This window comes from Carettochelys insculpta, chromosome 1, assembly GCF_033958435.1.
Source record: "Carettochelys insculpta isolate YL-2023 chromosome 1, ASM3395843v1, whole genome shotgun sequence".
Lineage (NCBI taxonomy): Eukaryota > Metazoa > Chordata > Testudines > Carettochelyidae > Carettochelys > Carettochelys insculpta.
The window spans coordinates 303,774,483-303,794,260 of NC_134137.1; the positions used below are offsets into that span (position 1 = coordinate 303,774,483).

General features: G+C 41.1%; 1 protein-coding gene across 3 annotated transcripts in view; it reads right to left on the reverse strand.

Moving 5' to 3' along the window:
* Window positions 1-19,778, reverse strand: part of PTPRQ (protein tyrosine phosphatase receptor type Q) — a 220,786-nt gene that overhangs the window by 91,583 nt on the left and 109,425 nt on the right. For all 3 annotated transcript variants that reach the window (XM_075012304.1, XM_075012297.1, XM_075012312.1), the window contains exons 37-42: window positions 16,809-16,977; window positions 15,707-16,000; window positions 15,100-15,375; window positions 9,639-9,790; window positions 7,059-7,200; window positions 1,850-2,119 (exon numbers count right to left, since the gene is read on the reverse strand). In XM_075012304.1, the coding sequence (XP_074868405.1) occupies window positions 1,850-2,119; window positions 7,059-7,200; window positions 9,639-9,790; window positions 15,100-15,375; window positions 15,707-16,000; window positions 16,809-16,977 (1,303 nt within the window). The remainder of the gene's footprint in view (window positions 1-1,849; window positions 2,120-7,058; window positions 7,201-9,638; window positions 9,791-15,099; window positions 15,376-15,706; window positions 16,001-16,808; window positions 16,978-19,778) is intronic.

The window sequence follows — 19,778 nt, forward strand, 5'->3', positions numbered from 1 at the left end:
TATGCTTGTTTTCATGTGAATACAACAGTCCTTTGTAGTACACACATTTTTCAAAACAAAAGACATGAGAATGTTTACAAATAACATACAAAAAGATGTACAAGCATGGCTGAACTGTACAGCCAAATGAGAATCTAAATGAATCATTAATACTGTTTAGTCAGTATTCTTTGCGTTGTAACTCCAATTATCTATCTGCCTCATGTCATCCCATCTTACAAATTCTTCCTAGGTATTTTTATTGCAAAGAAACCAACACACAAAATGAAGTAAAAATAGGCATTGTTCCCAGGTCCATACAACAAGATGACAAAATAAAGAGGAATTTTTAAGTTTACCAAAAATTGGACATATATTTTTCCACTGATTTTTGTATTTACCTTATGTCTGCTTAAAAGTTTGAAAGCCACTTACCAGAAATGTTTTTGCACTGTCAGAGTTGGAGAAACTATATGTTACTTCTTTAATATTCAGTCTGAACTTATGCAGATCCTAAACTGAATACCAACCCTGCATGCCTTGTATGCATGTGAATAATCATATTGACTTCAAATTTATGAAAAATGATATGGTAGAATACACTTCCAAATATATCCCTATTACCACTGAGAGCAAGAATTTCTGATATAACATTGTCATAATACTTATCTAACTTCTTATTTATAAAAGAAAATTAGAGAGCTAGTTCCAATTAACGGAGACAAACTAAGAACTAATATTATGTGTTTAAATAAGCTCTTATTATTTTAGAGATGAGAAAGAAAAACACATTCCACCTGAGAATGAACTTATATGTTTCTTGATATATTCATGCCTCTCAAGGCTGCAGATGCAAATTAATGCTCCCATTCCTACAAGTTGCACCACTGAAAAACTAGCTTGATGATTAAATATACAATAGTGAAAGGAAAGTTTGGATGGTAACACTTCAAATGAGTGAGTCTGCAGTTTTGACCACTTACTGTTAAAACAAAGGATGTCACCAGCAGAAATACTACTATTTCAGACAAAACCTTGCCACTAATTGTAGTTGGCTTTCTCTATACAAGAGGCATTTTCCAGCAACACTGGGCTTTTGTTGAGAAAAAACATGGAGCATCTGCACACAAAATACTCTTTGTCAACAGCTTGTCAACAAAACATGGCACATCCACTGGCAGCATTATACCTCTCCCCATTCAGGTATAAAACCTCTCTCAACAGTGTTCCGCAGACTAAATAGCTGTGTAGCTGCTCTGGAGCCCTTTTGTCAACACGCAGGGCTTCTGGCTCATCAGGCAGCCCTGTTTGCAGAGCTCCCGATCAGCCGTTCTATCGAGAGAGAGCCGGGCAGTCTGGCTGCTCTCTGTTGACAGAGAGGATTGGTCTTTCAATCTGCTTTTATGTGTAGATGCAATCTGTTGACAGAAGTTTTGCTGGGAAATCCCTTCTGACAGTGACTTCTGTTGGGGGAGGCTTCTCGTGCAGACATAGCCTTTGATAGGTGAGGTCACCAGCCAATCTAGCTTTTGAGCATACCAGGACTGGGTGATACAGAAGAAATAAAATAAGAGCTCAGATTTAACATAGGAAGACCATAACTCTTCATTTGTACTTCCAAATCCAACTGACTTTTTCCACTAGCAATTCCATGATAAACTCTATCCCTTGGGACTACAATCAATGGTATTTCAAGACAGGTTGGAGAACCAGCTCCATTTCTCATTAACTGATATTAGACATAAACTGTGGTTGTACTTAACTGAGGAAGGGACTGGGATGCTACAGTTAACATAAAAACAGAATTAGTGATCTAAATATTAAATTGTCATTTAAATTCATCTAAAATTTTAACTTAAAAAATAGTTACCTCTTTCTGGAAATGTGCTGGCATTGCATATTTGTTCTTTTCCTTCACCAGCAGATGTTGCAGCTTTTATTTTAAATTGGTAGGAAATATTTGATAGCAGATCTCTGAATGTATGCACTTTATCAAAAGCAGAAATGTTTGTAGCATTCCTTTCAAATGTTATGAGGTAATGTGTAATCACTCCATTGGACTTGGCAGGTGGGTCCCAGTGCACTAGAATGGACTGCCAACTTGTTGCAGTACACCAAACATTCTGGACAACATCTGGAGCTTAAAAGATACACATGCACTAAAGGTTAAAATTTCCAGTTGAAAGGGTAGTTCCATTATAGTATACTCAGAGATGCAGGCATAATGGTTATAATAAGGGTCAGCCATTCCAACTCCAGACAAACTAATGGTGTAGCAAGAGCACTGGGCTAAAAAGTGTTGAATATTCAGTGCCTCATTAGCATGCCACTGGCTGTGGCACTTCAAAAGTGCCACGGTTCGCTTGCCCGTGGCTCATCTACATGGGGGTCCTTTTCGAAAGGACTCTGCCAACATCAAAATCCCTTTATTCCGATCAGCTGAGGGAAGGAAATGAAGGAAGAGAAGCTAAAGGGTAAGTAAAGCTAAAGTGTAAGTAAATCAGTTCACACTGTAATGATTGCTGGCCATAAGGTACAATAAATGAGGGAAGGAAAACTAAAGGGTAAGTAAAGTTTCCTTTGGCAGTGTATCATTTTCATGTTACTGTATATGTTCTCCTGTACTGTAAATTAGACAAAAGGGGGAACATGAAGGTGTCAATGGGAGAGAGAAGGGAAAAAGGAAGCTGAAACATATAATTAGTTGTAGGACATATGGGCTACACGTACACTTAACAAAAAACTTCGAAATGGCCATGTTAATGGCCAAATCGAAGAATATTAATGAGGCATTGAAATGAATAAGGGGATTTTGATGTCTGCAGGGTCCTTTCAAAAAGGACCCCCATGTAGACAAGCCACAGGTGAGCTAACTGTGGCACTTTTGAAGTGCTGCTGATGGCATGCTAATGAGGCATTGAATGTTCATTTCAGCTCCTCATTAGTATTCCTTGATTTGGCCACTAGCATGGCCATTTCGAAGTTTTCGTAAGTGTACACATAGCCCATATGTCCTACAACTAATTATATGTTCCAATTTCCTTTTTCCCTTCTCTCTCCCATTGACACCCTCATTTCTCCCCTTTTGACTAATCAGTAGTACAGAAGAACATATACAGTAATGTTAAAATGATACACTGCAAAATAAAACTTTACTTACCCTTTACTTTCCCTCATTTACTGTACCCTATGGCTAGCACTCATCACAGTATGATTGTGAGCCTTCAAAGCTGTCACTTGGAGGCAGCAGTTGCCTTAGTGGTCCTACCCTTTTGCTTTCCACATGAGATGATTTCTTGTAAAGCTTCCTGGGCAACTCATTAAATGTCATAGATAGAAAGAATATTATATTTAAGATGACAACAAACAACTAGCTCCAAATTAGGGCAAAAGTGGTTAAATTTTCCCAGGAGAAGTTGATTGTGGAATGTGCTAATTAAGGCTTTGTCTACACTATGAGATAAATTTGAATTTAAGGCAGTTAGCTTGACATTACCTCATGATTGTCTTCACTTTAAATACCATTAGCTTGATTTAGGGAGCACTAATATTGATAGCATAACATTATTGAAACCACTTGGGTGTAGCATCAAGATGAAATGTAAAAGTTCAAGTGAAGGCTGGTGTGGAAGCACCATACCTTTGAATTGAATCCAGTAGCCTCCAGAGGCCAAGTGGCACTGCTGCACCTGGCTCCCTGCTCTGGCAAGCCAGGTGTAGCAGCTCCAGTCAGTTTCCCAGCTTCCCCAGGAGGTGGGAACCCAAGAACCAGCAGCAGGGTGAGCGCTGCTGGCAGCGGGGGTGCAGCAGTGCCCAGGGGAGGAAGGCACAGAATGTAGGGTTGAAGGAACGGTGGGATAGGTTTCCGCAATGCATCACTGCAACCGTCGATACTGGACCACTGAGTGGGGCAGCACTAACTGGACTTTATGTGGACTTTGTGGGGAAGTGAGGATACTCAAAATCAAATTTATAAAACCTGGCATTATAAAATTGAATTTATCTGGAAGTGTAGACCTTGTCAAAAAGCATGAGAAAAGGTCAACAAAAAGAAAGGGTTTTTTTCTGTCTCTCTCGAGTGAGGTTGTGTCCATTAATCAATACAGTAGAGAACTGACTAGCAGCAATGTCCCAAAAGCAACGGGAAACACACCGATTCCCACAGGGATTGAGGAAAATGGGTCTCTAAAAATCAATGTATTTCTCTCCTGGGTTTGTAGTGCTCCTTTCAAAAGTAGCATCCTTAGAACAAAGGTGACCATTTTATATTTTTAAAAAAGGCCTGGGATAGAATCCTTTGCCCAGTCAGTGCTGAGTGCAAGCGAGACAAAAGAGCTGTTTGTTGCTCCTCAATTCTATGCCACTTCTAACTTCTGTGTAGTTTACAGTACCCTCCCTGCAAGGATAAAGGAATGTGCAGACTAGTCCCTGTGTTTCAAGAACTCAGTGGGATGCTATGTATAAGGCATCACTTATAAAATGGAGAGTCTTTTTATTTGTTTGTCTGCAATCCTGTTATTGAAAACCTCCATGAGATGGGAACATACTGGAAGAAGCAGGAATAGCAGATGTGGCCAAAATAAATAAATGAGCCAAACTGCATTGTGGAGCAGATGGGGAAAACTGAGATGCGGGGACTGCTCTGGTTAGAACATTTTTGTGGTAGTGAGTCTGCCCAGAGAAGGGCCATGGAGAAATACAACTAGATGGCAAGAGCTGAGCAAAGATCAGGTACTCGGTGAGGAACATTGAACTGTGTGGATATTTTAAAAAAGAGCAAACCTTTTTCTTCAGCTTGGGGGAACTGTATGGTGGGGCAGAGATACTCCAGATAGAGTGGGAATAAAATGTAGGTTAGTATGGAGTATTTGTTTCAAATTAGCTTAATAAATAGAATATTTAAATAATATAGAAAATTAATATTTAAACAATATAGAATAATTAAATATTTAATATTTCAAATTAGTTTAAACTGAATAGGACAATTTAGAAGCTAGCACTAGCGCACCTGAAATTTTTTTAAAGTGACAGAATTGTTATCAAACACAAAGGCTGCATTTACACTTGCATTCCTCTTTGAAAAGAGGCATGCAAATGAGGGAAATCAAAAATGCAAATGAGGTGCAGGTTTACATATCTGGCACTCCATTTGCTTATTTTTCTTTTGAAAGAAGAAAAGCAGTGTAGACGCAGCTCTTTCAAAAGTAAACCCCATCTTCAAAAGAACCCTTCTTCCTTTTTTTATGGGAAAAAGGGCTCTTTCAAAGATGCGGTTTACTTTCAAAAGAGCCACATCTACACTGCTTTTCTTCTTTCAAAAGAAGATTTTCAATAAGAATATGCAAATGAGGTGCCAGATATGTAAATCTGTACCTTGTTTGCATTTTTTATTTTCCTCATTTGCATGCTTCTTTCAAAAGAGGAATGCAAGCATAGATGCAGCCACTGAGGAAGTGACGAGGATCTACTTTGTGGTGCACTGGTAATTACATTCATCAAATGGAGTCATGGCAAAGTCAGTTACATCATAATTCCTCACCCACCTAAACCTCATCCACACAGGACATCAGGGATTAACTAAATGCTGTGTGCAGGCCACGTAGTCAAAGTGGTGGCCAGGCATCAGCAAGTGCATGAAGAATACAATATCTCCGTGTGAACACTTCAGAACTAACAGGCCAATGAAAGACAAAGAACCTTTAGTAACACCACCTCTAGCAGAGAGACCTATCTGCAGCCAGTGTAAACCAGAGTGGACTGAAAGATGCCCTGACTTGGCCCAGCAGCAGCAGCAGCAGCAGAAGCCCTGATCAGAGGCTATAAGACACCTTTGCCCACATTCCCTGAGCTAGGTGCTGTGTATTTTGGCTGCGGCAGGAGATCTGGTTGTATGCCTTTAAAGAACTTTGGGTGTGTCTACCCTTGCATTCCTCTTTCAAAAGAGGCATGCAAATGAGGTAAATCAAAAATGCAAATGAGGTATAAAACTGCATTTTCAGCACCTCATCTGCATATTCTAATTTTGAAAGAGCTTCTTTGAAAAGAGAAATGCAAGTGTAGACACACCCTTCCAGTTGTTCATGTTATTTTGTCGCTTTTAAACAAAGGTGATAAGCATTTTATAATTTAATAAGTGTTGCTAGTTAAATGCATTGCATAGCTGTTAGTCATTTAAAACAAAAACATTCTCACAGACCAAAGCCTGCCTCTGCTCCCTTTCCCTTTGTTCAGTTACTTCCTTATCATGTCTTAATGATGTCTCAAATACTTTCATGCTCCTACCCTGCACTCTTCCTTCCTTCCATCTAAGTTTAATTAAAAAAAACAAAAGTTTTGAATGCATAATATTAATTATTTAATAAAGTTATTGGACTATTCCAATAGTCTCCTAGCAAGAGTGGTGGGGTGGACTGGATTGGGCTGTCTATGAAGAGTCTTTCAGATGTGTCGTTAGCAGAAGTGTTCTGTTTAGAAAAGGAAAAGGGCAGTTTGCTAGTTCCTGTAACTTCAAAGTATATTGAGCACAAGCTGCAGTCAGTAAGTTGTTAATTAATTAACAATGGAAGAGTTCTTCCCAGTTATCAGAAAGACTTAGGTATGGCAAAAGAAGATATTTTATTAGGGACTGCCTTTTTCCCCATGAATACGTTATCAGGAAACATTAAATATTTCTGTTTGTTAAAAAGTAGCTTCTGATTCATTTGTCATCCTTTTGTTCAGTTGCCATGACACTATCATAGCTGTTTTCACAGTGATCTAAAATATAATTGGTCTCTAAAATTTGATATTTACCTAATTTTTCTCCTATTACCTGTGTGGTTACAGAAAGTTTTATTGGAGCCATCCATGCCTATTCCTTCAATCAGGGACATTTCTAATTTCAGACTTCCCACACCAAACTTGAAAGCTAAAGCCCTCATCTATCAGGTACAATAGGAATGTGATTGAATGTTGTGACAATGATATAGTTTTGAGTTCCATTAAATTTGGAAAACAAGAGAAGAAGGCTGTTCAGTTACCAAAGGAAACCTGCATAGACAACGCTGCTGCTCATATGTAGAACTGAAATTGTTTCTAACCTGATTCTTTTGTTGTGAATTGGACAATGTTACTGAATTGATTGCCATTTCCAACTCTTGTAAAAGCAGAGATACTAATAAAGTAGGTGCTGAATGGCTCTAATCCAACAAGGTTTGCATCACTTTGTGACCCTGAAATGTTCTTGGAAGAAGAAAACAAATATTAGCACAAAATACACATTTGCTAACACACTGTACCTCATTCTGCCCCCAGTGAAGTTAATAGGAATTTTGGCACTGCAAGTCTTATCTCTTGCATCCTGCATGTCACACAAAATAGTCCAAGGTCTCACCTAAGAGGAAGAAGGGTCAAATTCTTTATCATGCTATTGCACATGTGCGCAAGCCAGAACATTGTCTTTTTTGGTACAAAGAGGGTAACTCTTTCCAGATTACTCTCCTCCACCCCACAAATAACAAAATATCCGAAGAAAACAAGGAGAGAGAGATAATGGAAATTACAGCAAATAACAGAAAGATAGAAAATTAACAACAGGCAGTCACATTTATCTGCTCTGCTGCTTGCTTCTGAGGTTTAGCTCCTATTTGTGTTAGTCAGTGAGTCAAATTCTATTATTAATATTTCATAGATGGATTGAAAACACTGCTTTCCTTTTCCCTTCCTTTCCACTCATTCTCCTTCATGGTAACTTTGAAAGGTTTGTCAACTGAAGTGATTATAATTACAGTAGTTTCACAGTAATTCCACCTATACATCCTGTGCCAGCCTTGAGAGCTGCTGTTACAGCCAGCACACAAACTGTCTACCTCATCCCCATCTGCTCGGCCTCCACGGCTATAACACTGCTTAAGGCACAGTTCTGAGGAAGGAAAGGATTTCCATATAACAGGTTGGTCCCAGCTTCAAGTCAAGCTTATGCTCCAAAATATCTGTTACTCTGTGAGGTGCCACAAGACTTCTTGCTTTTTTTTGGCTCACCTTGTTTTTATTTGTTTATGGCACAATGCCCCTCCCCTCTCTCCAGCCCTTGTCCAGCAACTGGAGAGAAAGAGATAGGGGTGATATCTAATCTCCTATCTGAGATAAGAGGCTATTTTGGGTAATGTAGGGGCATACAAGGAGGCCACAAGAACAGCTATTCCTGCAGCGCTCACAGCCATCTCTTCTGAGGACTCTAAAAGCACCAGAGAGAGCTGCTCAGTTGTACCATGAAAACAGATGTGGATTATACTTAATTATACAATTTAGCTGCAATCTCCCTCTGTGCGAATTGGTCTGCCTGTGCCACTGCTGCTCTCCACTCCATCTGCTCTCTCGCACAAGTTACTCTTCTTGTCACAATGTAAAGGAAGCTTTGTGTGTGGCAGACACCACTCAGCCGACTGCCATTGCTGAGGTCAGATTCTGTCTGGCCCATCCGCATATGTACAATAGAGAAGCTTCTCTATGGCCTGCATAATGCAAACAAGACTGAATTCCTAGTGCAGAGAAACTGAGCTCTTCTTAAAGGGTTGTAATAGCAGAATACTCCTTGGGGCAGGGTTTCATTTTTCTATTACATGTGTTTACAGAAGAAAAAGCAGTCAAGTAGCACTTTAAAGACTAGGAAAATAGTTTATTAGGTGAGCTTTCGTGGGACAGACCCACTTCTTGGTCTGAAGAAGTGGGTCTGTCCCATGAAAGCTCACATAATAAACTATTTTGCTAGTCTTTAAAGTGCTACTTGACTACTTTTTGTTTTGATAGTGTATAGACTAGGACAGCTTCCTCTCTGTTACTATGTATTTACAGAGTGTAGTATAATGGAGCCTGGATCCCAGTTAGGGATTAATTACTGCAATACAAAGCAATAAATAACAAGAGATGCTTTTTTCTTGTGGTGCCAAGTGGCCCCACACCAAACATTATAAGGCTGAGGGTGAAGGAGTGTCAAGTGACCTACAATAAGAATATAAGAACAAAAGAATGGCCATTACTGGGTCAGACCAAAGGTCCATCTAGCTCAGCATCCTGTCTGCCAACAATGGCCAGTGCCAGGTGCCCCAGAGGGGGTGGACTGAAGGCGATGATCAAGCATCTTGTCTCCTGCCATCCATCTTCAGCCTCTGACAAACAGAGGCCAGGGACACTATTCCTACCCCCTGGCTAATAGTCTTTTATAGACCTAACCTCCAAGAATTTATCTAGCTCTTCTTTGAACTCTCTTATAGTCCTATCCTTCACAGCATCCTCTGGCAAGGAGTTCCACAGGTTGACTGTGCACTTTATGAAAAAGAACCTTCTTTTATTAGTTTTAAACCTGCTATCCATTAATTTCATTTGGTGTCCTCTAGTTCTTATATTATGGGAACAAGTCACAGGAGACTCTGACTAAAGGACATGATTTAGCCTACAGTGTACATGTATTTCCATAACATCTTTTATCAGTGTCTTACATGAAGGAACATCATGAAAAAACCCACCTCATTTAAGTTATGAATTCATACAATTTTCATTAACATATGCCATATAATAAAATGCTTTGCTTATTTTTGGTTTTGAGAAATTCGTCAGGTAGCCATAAAAGACAAATATATTTTTTAAAATACTTAAAACGCTACTAAATAATATAAACGTACCTGATAAAATATAGTCTGACTCTTGTTTTCATGAATCTTGAAACTATAGTTCTTGATAACACCATTTGGCTGAGGACTTGGCCTCCAATTTAGCCACACTGAGTATGCAGTACAGTTGAAAATAGTCAAATCCTGGGGAGGTGCTAATGGCACTGTGGGAAAAAATACTTAGTTCAAATTTACAAACAATGTTAATTTTAGGCAACTATGAACATTGTGTGAGCACAAAAGATTATTAGGAATTCATTATGCATTCATGTCTGAGTTTAACTGAACCAATATTGTACTGTTACAGTTTTCACAAACAGTTCCCAACAGCTGTTGGCCCATTTGCCTGTTATAAATGCTATTTAACAAAGATGCATGTTGTTGTAGGACGCAAGGGGAGGAACAGGATAATCCATTTATGTTATTCATTATTGAAACAAGACCATATTTTTATAACCAAAGAAGTGTGAAAATATTTGACCAAAAAAAAGAGTAGATGTATTTATAGAATTAAAGAATCATAGGACTCCATTGCTTCCTTTAAATTTAGTAGCATATTTTTAAAAGGAGACTTCTATGAGCCATTAAATGCCACCCTTCCTAGGCACCTCAAATTTATTTTCTTGTGTTACATCAGAAAAGAACTGATATGGTCACAGAGTAATGAGAGTTAGCGTATGTCTACACTACAAAATTAGGTCGAATTTTTTAGGTCAATTTTCTAGCACCCAGTTTTACAGAATCAAGTGTGCATGTCCACATTGGCATATAAAGTGCACAGAGTATGTCCCCATTAGGGTTGCCAGTTTCAACTTTGTCAGCCATGGATTCCGCGTACCTCTCCCACAATACCTGCTGCCCAGTTGTATTGTGGATTTCTGACCTGGTGTATGAAGGGACAAAAATGTGCCATGGGTAGTTGGGGGTATGTGTCATCAGCATCCCATTGTGCACTAGTCTTTTACCCCTCCCTTTGGGAAGCAATGGCAAAAAGTGTTTTTATGCCCTCTTTTCATATCCATGTAGATGCCATTGCAAGGCTAGCATGGAGCCCATACAGCTTAAAACTCTTGTGGTAAGTATTATAAGCACCTCACACATTGTGCTGTGGTATGTGCAGAGCCCAAGAAGCCATCAGAGCGATGAAGACCCTGATGAGGACACAGCCACAAACGAATGTGGGACACTGGATAGGAGGAAGGGGGCAATGCTGGCTGACTCGATGCTTTGTACACAGTAGAGCACCACTTCAGGGGCTGTGAAACAAGCTCAGGCAGGCAGGATCACATTCTTCTGAAGTGATCTTCTGAAGTAAACTTTGAAGTACTGGCACGCATCTAGCCATGGCTCACCCGCTGGTACTTCGAAGTGCCGGAGCAACTTTGAAGTCCCTTTACTCCTCAAAGTTTTAAACTTCGAAGTTGCCGGGGGTGTGGGAGGGGGAATTTGCTTAATGAAGTGCTGCCTACGCACCACAGCACTTCATTAGTAAACTCCCAGCACCCTAATTAACACCCTTCCTTCGAAGGAAGGTGGTAGTGTAGACCAGCCCTATGTGATTGCAGACACTGCTGGATCATCAATGTGGGATGATCACATATCTTTAGGAACTCTGGTCTGTTTAGAAAGCTGCAGAATGGTACTTTCTTCCCAGGCCAGACAATCACCATTGGAGACATGGAGAAGCCAGTAGTGATTCTGGATGTCCCAGTTTATCCCTTGCTTCCTTGGCTCATGAAGCCATACACAGGCAGCCTGAACCATGGTAAGAAGCAGTTCAACAACAGGCTAAGCAAGTGCAGAATGGTGGTACAGTGCGATTTTGACCATTTAAAAGCCAGGTTCTGGTGCTTCCTGACTTGGTTAGATCTCAGAGAAGGCAACATTTCCCTCATGGTGGCAGCCTGCTGTGTGTTTCATACTGTATGTGACAGCAATGGGGGAAATTTCATGCCAGGATGGAGGGCAGAGGAAAATCATCTTGGCACTAATTATGAGCAGCCAAATCCAAGGGCAATAAGGAAGGCACAGCAAGGGGCACTGATAATCAGGGATGCTTTGAAAAACAACTTTATGAATGACCAGACAGTGACATGACAGTCCTGTATGCTGCTCTTAAAGAGGTCCCCCTAAATGATGAGTGCTTCCCTGTAAACCACACATACCCCATGCAACACAAGCAACAGACACACTGGTTAAGCATTTTTATTCAAGGAACACCAAATGAGTTCATATTAAGGGCTTTGGGGGTGGGTAAGCAAGGGCATTTTGCCATCACAGGTGGAAGAATATCAGCCTTCTGCTCTCAGAAGGATCCCTAGGAGTGGAATGCAAGGCTGCCCTTGGTTTGCCTCACCACATTCTGGGGTGCCGTGTGGGGGAGGTTAGAGAATATGAGGGCATGTGGGCCCATGAGGGCATGTGATTCATCCAGGGCTGCAGTGGGGTGCTGTGCTGCTGTACTACCCACTGTAGGAGCTCTGTTAGCTGCCTCATCAGCTGCAACTTCTCCTGGGTCTCTGATTTATACTGTCTGTGCTCACTCCTCATCTCATGATCTGCTCTCATTTCTTCCTGATCAGCTCAATTCTCCTCCATCTTGGGTCTCCTCCATGCATTTAACTATCCCTGTCCATGCAGGTGGCTTGCCTGTACTCTAAGACCTTATGTTCACATGTTCATTTTCTCCGGCAGATCTGTGCCAGTCTAACAAGTGGAAGGCGTGGGGAAGCAAGCAATGGTCAAAGAGCCTGTTTTGGAGCACACTGCAACAAAACGTAAGTGAAGGCCAGACATGAAGGAGATACCTTTTCAGTAAATAGGAATCGCATGAATGAATCCTTGCGAAAGATGACAGGGCTGTGTTCTGTGCAAGGACAAATTTTGAATGTTAGGTGTGCTCTGTGCAGCAGATACTACCCAGAGATTTTACAGGACCTGCTTGATGCTGTTCACTCCCAGCCATTGTAAGGCACGGATTTCAAGTCTGGGATTGCAAGATCAGCTTCTGCAGCTGTGCAGGGATATGGGAGTGGGGGAACCTGGGGGCTGTGGCAGTGGTTGTCACCATGTGTGTCTGGCTCTCTAAGTCAGTATGTGGTTTCTGCCCCCCCTCCCCCACAACCCTCTTGGCTGAGACAGTGAAAATTTATCTTCCCCCAGCAACCCAGGGAAGGGAGAGAGGTGGCCCAGACATGGCGGAGCAGCTTGTGCTGTCCTCTCTGTGGCTGTGTGCCTGGCTCTCTGGGTCACCATGTGGTCGCTCACCCCTATCCCAGGCCTCTTGGCTGGGAAGGTGAACATTTCCTTTCTCCCAGAAGCCCAGGTAGAGTAGTGGGTGTGGTCAAAGCACGGCAGCAGAGCTAGTGCTGGAGCACTACACCTCTATGGCTACATCTGCAGTAGCCCCCTCCTTTTGGAAGGGGCATGGTAATGAGTGAGCTGGGAAGATGCTAATGAGGTGCTGCCATGAATATGCAGTGCCTCATCAGCACAATGGTGGCCATGATGATTCAAAAGTGCTGTTTTTGAATCACATGCCACCCATGTAGACGGAAGCCTTTTGAAAGGACCCCCCAGACTTTGAAAGCCCCTTCTTCCTAAAACCAAATAGGAAGAAGTGGCTTTCAAAGTCTGGCAGGGGGTCGTTTCAAAAGGCCCACATCTACATGGGCAGTGATGATTCGAAAGCAGCGTTTTTGAATCACACTCGGCCACCATTATGCTAATGAGGCACTGCATGTTCATGGCTGCACCTCATTAGCATCTTCCCAACTGACTTATTACCATGCTTCTTCCAAAAGGAGGGGGCTAGTGTAGACATAGCCATAGTGACGTAATGTTCCTTCCCCTGCTTCCTCTAGGTTGCAAAAAAGAGATATTAGTCTCCTTAGACTAACAAACATTGACAAGGAACATATGCTAACTGAATGTGGGCACAAGGCTGGTCATTATGTTGCACTGCTCTGCAGTGCCATGATGCTAGAGTATTTACTAGTGGCTTGGCATGGAAAGGTGTCCTATCAAGGAGCTCAGACTAAGGCAATTCTCCCCAAAAACCTCATCAGAAGAATTAAAGAGTACCTGTCTGAGAGCTTTATGGAGACGTGGAAGAAGGATCAGCACTCCATCCCCAGACACATTAACAAGTTGTTCCATGGTGCCCATGCTGTGTAGGTACAGTAGCCACCACAGATCACAAACAATTGCCTTAACCCCCTTGTAGCAGGATTAAAAGTAATACCTCACCAGAAGTGCCCTCCCTGCCATCCAGGTCCAGCTACAAAACATCCTGGGAGGAGAAGATGAGATTCACTGTTACAAAAAGTTCCTGGCTGTTGGTGAGATCAGCTGCTCCATTCACCTGCTGACCATTGTTGCCCTCATCCTCTTCCTCATCAACCATGTCCTCCTTGCTGTTGACAGAGGCTTCCTGAAGAATTTCTTTGGAGGTATCCACAGACTTTTTGGGGACAGTGGTTGGGTCACTCCCTAGAATCTGATGCAGCTGCTCATAGAAGTGCCATGTTTGTGGTGATGACCCAGAATGTCCGTTTGCTTCCTTTGTTTTATGGTATGCCTACCTGAGCTCCTTTATTTTAATGTGGCATTCCTGGCATATCCTTTTTAATTCCATGCCCTATGAGACCTTGGCATATATGTGTGCTTTACTCTTGCTGTTCCTTAGTTTTCCCAGCACAGATTCACCTCCCCACCACCACCTCCCTACACTCAGCAATGAGGTCCTGAGTCTCCTGCATGCTCCAGGAGCTCATCTGTGACCCTGGGAATTCATGGCTTCATGACCAGGTGTGCTGATAAGCTGTGCTGGTCCACTCACTATACTGGCCAAACAGGAAATGAAATTCAAATTTTCCTGGGCTGCTTCCTGCACACATGGAAGTAGAGCTGAAAGTGGTGGGCAGAGTTGTCACATTGGGGCCCTGTGGGACACCTCCAGGAAGCTAGGAATGTTGAATTTCACAATGCTCCATCTACACTACCCTAAGGCTGTCCATGCAAGGTTGAATTTGGCATTACTCCTTGTGAAAAGCAGGAGTATAAAAGTTTACCTTAGGAGCTCTTAAAGACAATGGAATGAACCTGTGTTCATTGTGGACTGATTCTTTAGAAATTTGACCTAAGTTACCTAAGTTCGACCGAATCTCCTAGTGTAGACAAAGTCTTAAAATTGTGCTGAGCCACAATGTGCCTTTCCCTACAGCAAAATCTACAGGCAAAGAGTGGAAAGAGGGCAATAACCTAGAAAAGTTTTCCCTGTGGAATGCATTTTAAATTTGTCCATCAGATGTTGTCTTCTACAGAAGCTGCATTGTGTCTGGCCCCGTGTCTCAAGGATTTTAGCGGCTCTACCGAGACCACATTGAAGACCTACATCTCTACACCAGCTCTCGGGTCCTCTATTTCATAAATTTCTTCCAGACAGCATGATGTAATTTTTTTTATCTCTTACCTGATTCATCTGTGTAAAAGTTAAGCATAGCGTAGGGGCCAAGTCCTTTTATAGTTCTGGCAGCAGCAAAAATACTGTACAGTCTAAATGGTAAAAGATCTTCTAGAATGATAGACTTATTGGAGGTAGAGAAAGAATCATTCCTTTCTGGTCCATATAACTTTAAATCATAACTTATTATGATACCATTGGGTTGGAGAGGAGGATCCCAGGAAAACATAACTGAGGTAGATGAAAGATTCTTATAAGTTCTGATTATAGGTGAAGATTCAGGGACTATATCAAGAAATGAGAAAACAAAACAAAAATAAACCAAAAAGCCAATATTGTTAGGCCACAAAGATGAATTATGGTGTAAAACAGCTTTAAATAGCAATTAACTTTCTTCTCTTATCAATGCCAGCTTCTACTTCCTGCTCTTAATGAAGCATTACAAGAAATCAGTGTGAAATATTGACGGTTGCTCTACTAGTTAATTAGACAAAAAAAAAGTAACAGATCAGTAACGTTATGTCAAAAGAAAACAACCTAATCATCAAGAACTTTTTAGAAAGTTATTTGATTTTAATAAATTCCTATGTGGGTGTAAAAGAAATCCAAAACCTACCATCTTCTTCAGTTTTGATGTGCAGTTTCACGGTGTGCATTTTAGAAGATCCCTTTACTGTTGCTGGAATGATTTTCAGAACATAATCAGTGTACTTCTCCAGCTTATCAAAAATCACGCTTTTATTGTAAGTAATGAGAGACAATATCTCACTGTCCATTTGCGTATCCAATAAGCTCAGTGAAACAAGAAAGAAGACTACACCATTCGGCTGGGATGGTGGAAGCCAGCTTACATTTATAGAGGTTGAAGAAATGTTTTCATAGGTCAGACTTTCAACAGGGCCATCTGGAACTATGGTTTAATAAACACAAAAATAAATAAATAAAAAATAAAGATATCTGTTCAGTTGATATAAATAACAGAACTATGCATTCAAAATGTTGCTATATAGATTAATAACCTCTAACATGCATTCAATATTTTGCTACATTATTTTCTTGACTAAAATATTTTCTTTGACTATGTTTTGATACCAAAAACAAAGCATCTTGAATGTATATGTACATAATTATTTGTAGTTAGTGTTGATTATAAAAGGGAGAGAATCTTTTTGGTAACTTAAAACAAATTTTCTCAGATTTTCTATTTGCTCAGAGAAGAAAATCTATTTTTTATCCTTCACAACAACAACAACAACAACAAGAGAGACAGCAGATCACAATGTCCTTGAGGAAGGTTTGAAGATGAATTTGCTTGGTAGTTAAGATGACTCTCCAACTGTCAGGAAAACTTGATGGGCTAAAGACTGATCAGTAGGGTTTTCTGCTGATAATGGTTATCCTGATAGTTAAGGTGGAGAAAATAATGGTGACCAGATTGAAATGGAACATAGAGCTGAATCTGCTAAATCTACTGACACAAAGAGGTCTCTTGGTGATACTAACCCTAAGGTTCATGAGAATGATCTATCTCCAGTCTAGGCCAATGGAATATTACCAAACCCATACAAAGGTAAATGCTACAGTATGGAGAATATCTTAAATTACATTCACTACAATGCATATATTTTAATCTTTTTATCCCAAACAATTCAATCCTTTTTTAATAGTGAAAAACTTGAAAGATTATTTGAAAATTAAAAATACAGACATGTGCGTACCATCTTGATCTGTATACACATGTATTATCTCACTGGTTTTGTTTCCATTTCCAAAGGCTGTGTCTGCAGTTAACCACACAGTATAGTAGCTGCATTTTGCCAAATTGTCTAATACTGCAGACAGAGATTTATTGTCAACACCATTGTCAATGTCCTGGTTGGTGAAATTCTGAGGAAAAGAAAGAAAGATGTCATATTTAATCATTTACAAACAATATGGTATGTCTTCATTTTATTTGTCTAGCCACCCATGTGTTCACCCATCCTTACTACTCAATAAACCATTTACTAATCATCAACACTTCAGTTCTCTAATGTCTCAAATCAGTCATGCTGATGCTTGTTTAACACAGTCAAATAAATAATCACATCTTTTCTATCTTGTTTTTTATGAAGACATTACACATTTATGTGCCTGACTCGCTTTCAACTTGGTTTTGTTTACCTGCTATTTCTTCTTCAGAAAAAATATTCTGTAGAGGGAATGTACTTATGCATATCAAGAAAAACCAAAACAAAACAAAACAGAGAAGCTGCACCAGCTACAAATTACCAACAAAAATATGCCTCTCATAAGTACTAGAGTCCTCGCTTTGTACAGTGTTAATGTCCAAAACTTTATTCAAACTAATATTGTCTCTTACAATAATGGAACTTTATGTCTCCCACAATAGGGAGTACAAACCTTCCTTTGTTTAGAGTACCACCAATTTGGAAACAAAAGAGAAAAACTATTTCAAGGAGGTAATATGATCTCTTTTATTGACCCAATTTCTGGTAAGCTGGGTCTACATGACAGAGCTCTTTTGAAAGGGTAAAATTCTAATGATAACATTTGCATTTCAGTCTTTTGAAAGAGTGTGGCTACACACCAAAAGCTGATCAAATGCTCAAGCTGCTCTTTCAGAAGACCACTCCACTCTTTGGAAAGGGAGCATCCACACAGCTCCAGGTGCTCTTTCGAAAGAATGGAACAGGACACACTGGGGATGGGGGTTGCATGGCTGCCAAGCACTTTTGGGGGGTGCAGACAGCTGCTTACTTTAAGGGCCCCTCCCTGACACCCTTCCCCTGCGCACACTGAGGCCTGATGAGCTGCCCCAAGCCAAGCAGAGACGATGCAGGACCCAGACATCCAGCAAAACACTCCTGGCATTAGACATTGCTATCCTGGACACTGTGCTAGCCATGCTGTGCACAGCTGTCGCAGCTTTCTGCCCCCCACCTCCTTGGGTGATCAGGCTGCCTTCCTTGGGCTGTGGAGTGTTCCCATTCTGGATCCTGCCAATGACCCTGCTGGGTGCCCTGGTACCTTTGGAGTCACTCCAGCAGCTCCAACTGGTGGGAGCAGCTGGTGACGGGAGAGTGGGACAATGCCAGATGGCTGCAGAACTTATGGATGAGCAGGTAGACCTTCCAGGAGCTCTACCACTGGCTTGCCCCCACACTCAGACACCAGGACACTTGCATGTGGCCTGCCCTCTCCCTGGAAAAGAGGGTCACCATTGCCATATGGAAGTTGGCCACCCTGGACAGCTACCGCTCCATGAGGCACCAGCTGGGGTGGGCAAGGCCACTGTCAGCACTGTCCTCATGGAAATAAGCCAGGCCCAGGTCACATACCCACCATGATGCCATTGAGGACTCCTCTATCGAAAGAGTGGGCTATAAAGCATCTACACACATCTTCTTTCAAAATTCTTTCGAAATAGGATGTTCTTCCTGGTACAGGATCGGGATAGGGATTCTGAAATCTGCACCACATTCCTTTGATTTCCTTTCAAAAAAACGTATTTTGTGTGTAGACACTCCTTACGTTCTTTCGAAAGAGAGACAGGTATTTTGAATGCACTTGCACATGTAGATCCAGCTTCAGTGAGAGAGGCCAGCTTTCAAGCTGCACAAAGTTCTGTGTAGGTGAAAAGCTTGTCTCTCTTAGCAGAAGGAGTTAGTCCGATTAAAAAAATCACTTCCTTCACTGAGTCTACCTATTTAGAAGTCAGACCATTTAGTCTGGCAGAAAACTAACAGATGAGCAGATAACTAACTCATGATATGGCACAACATTAGAAAAGCATGCACAGATAATGAAGGATGAGAGTGATATGGAGAGCTACTGGGATGAAATACTGCAAAAAAAAGAATTTGAACTAGTTGCATCATTAGAGGAAATTTTGAATTGGAGATGCATCATTAGATGAAATTTTACAGCTTATTCTGGCTGTGGATTACAACAAATGGCTTAGGACTTCTTGGCAAACTAAAACTGCAGTAGAAACAAAGGCCTCTTCCATACCCCTCCTTCATCCATACAACACGATGTTTTGAAATAGCAAAATAACAGATAATACACTTAGCCAACAAAAACAACAAGAAGTCCTGTGGCTTGTTATAGAATAACAGATATTTTGGAGCATAAGCTTTCATGGGCAATGACCCGCTCCATCAGATGCATGAGAGCGGGGGTTTCAGAGGAGGATTTAAAGAGGGAGTCTCAGAAAATGGGAGGGCCAGAGCTGACAAGGTCTATTCAGGTCTATTTAGTCAGAGTGGATGCAGCCCATTATCAGCAGTTAATGTGGAGTTGTGAACATCAAGAGAGGAGAAACCAGGTTAATTCAGTCAGGGAGGATGTGGCCCATTATCAGTAGCTGATGTGGAGGAGTGAACATCAGGAGAGGAGAACCTGCTTTTGTAATGGGCCAACCACTCCCACTCTTTGTTCAGTCCTTGGTTGATGGAGTCAAATTTGCAAATGAATTGCAGCTCTGAAATTACTCTTTGCAGTTTATTTTTGAATTTTTTTGTTGTAGGACTGCTACTTTAAAATCTGTTACTGAGTGACAGGGAGACTGAAGTGTTCTCCTGCAAAAACCTGGGCCACATCCACCCTGACTCAATAGACCTTGTCAGCTCTGGCCCTCCACTTTCCTGAGACTGTTAGTCTGTAAGATGCTACAGGACTTCTTG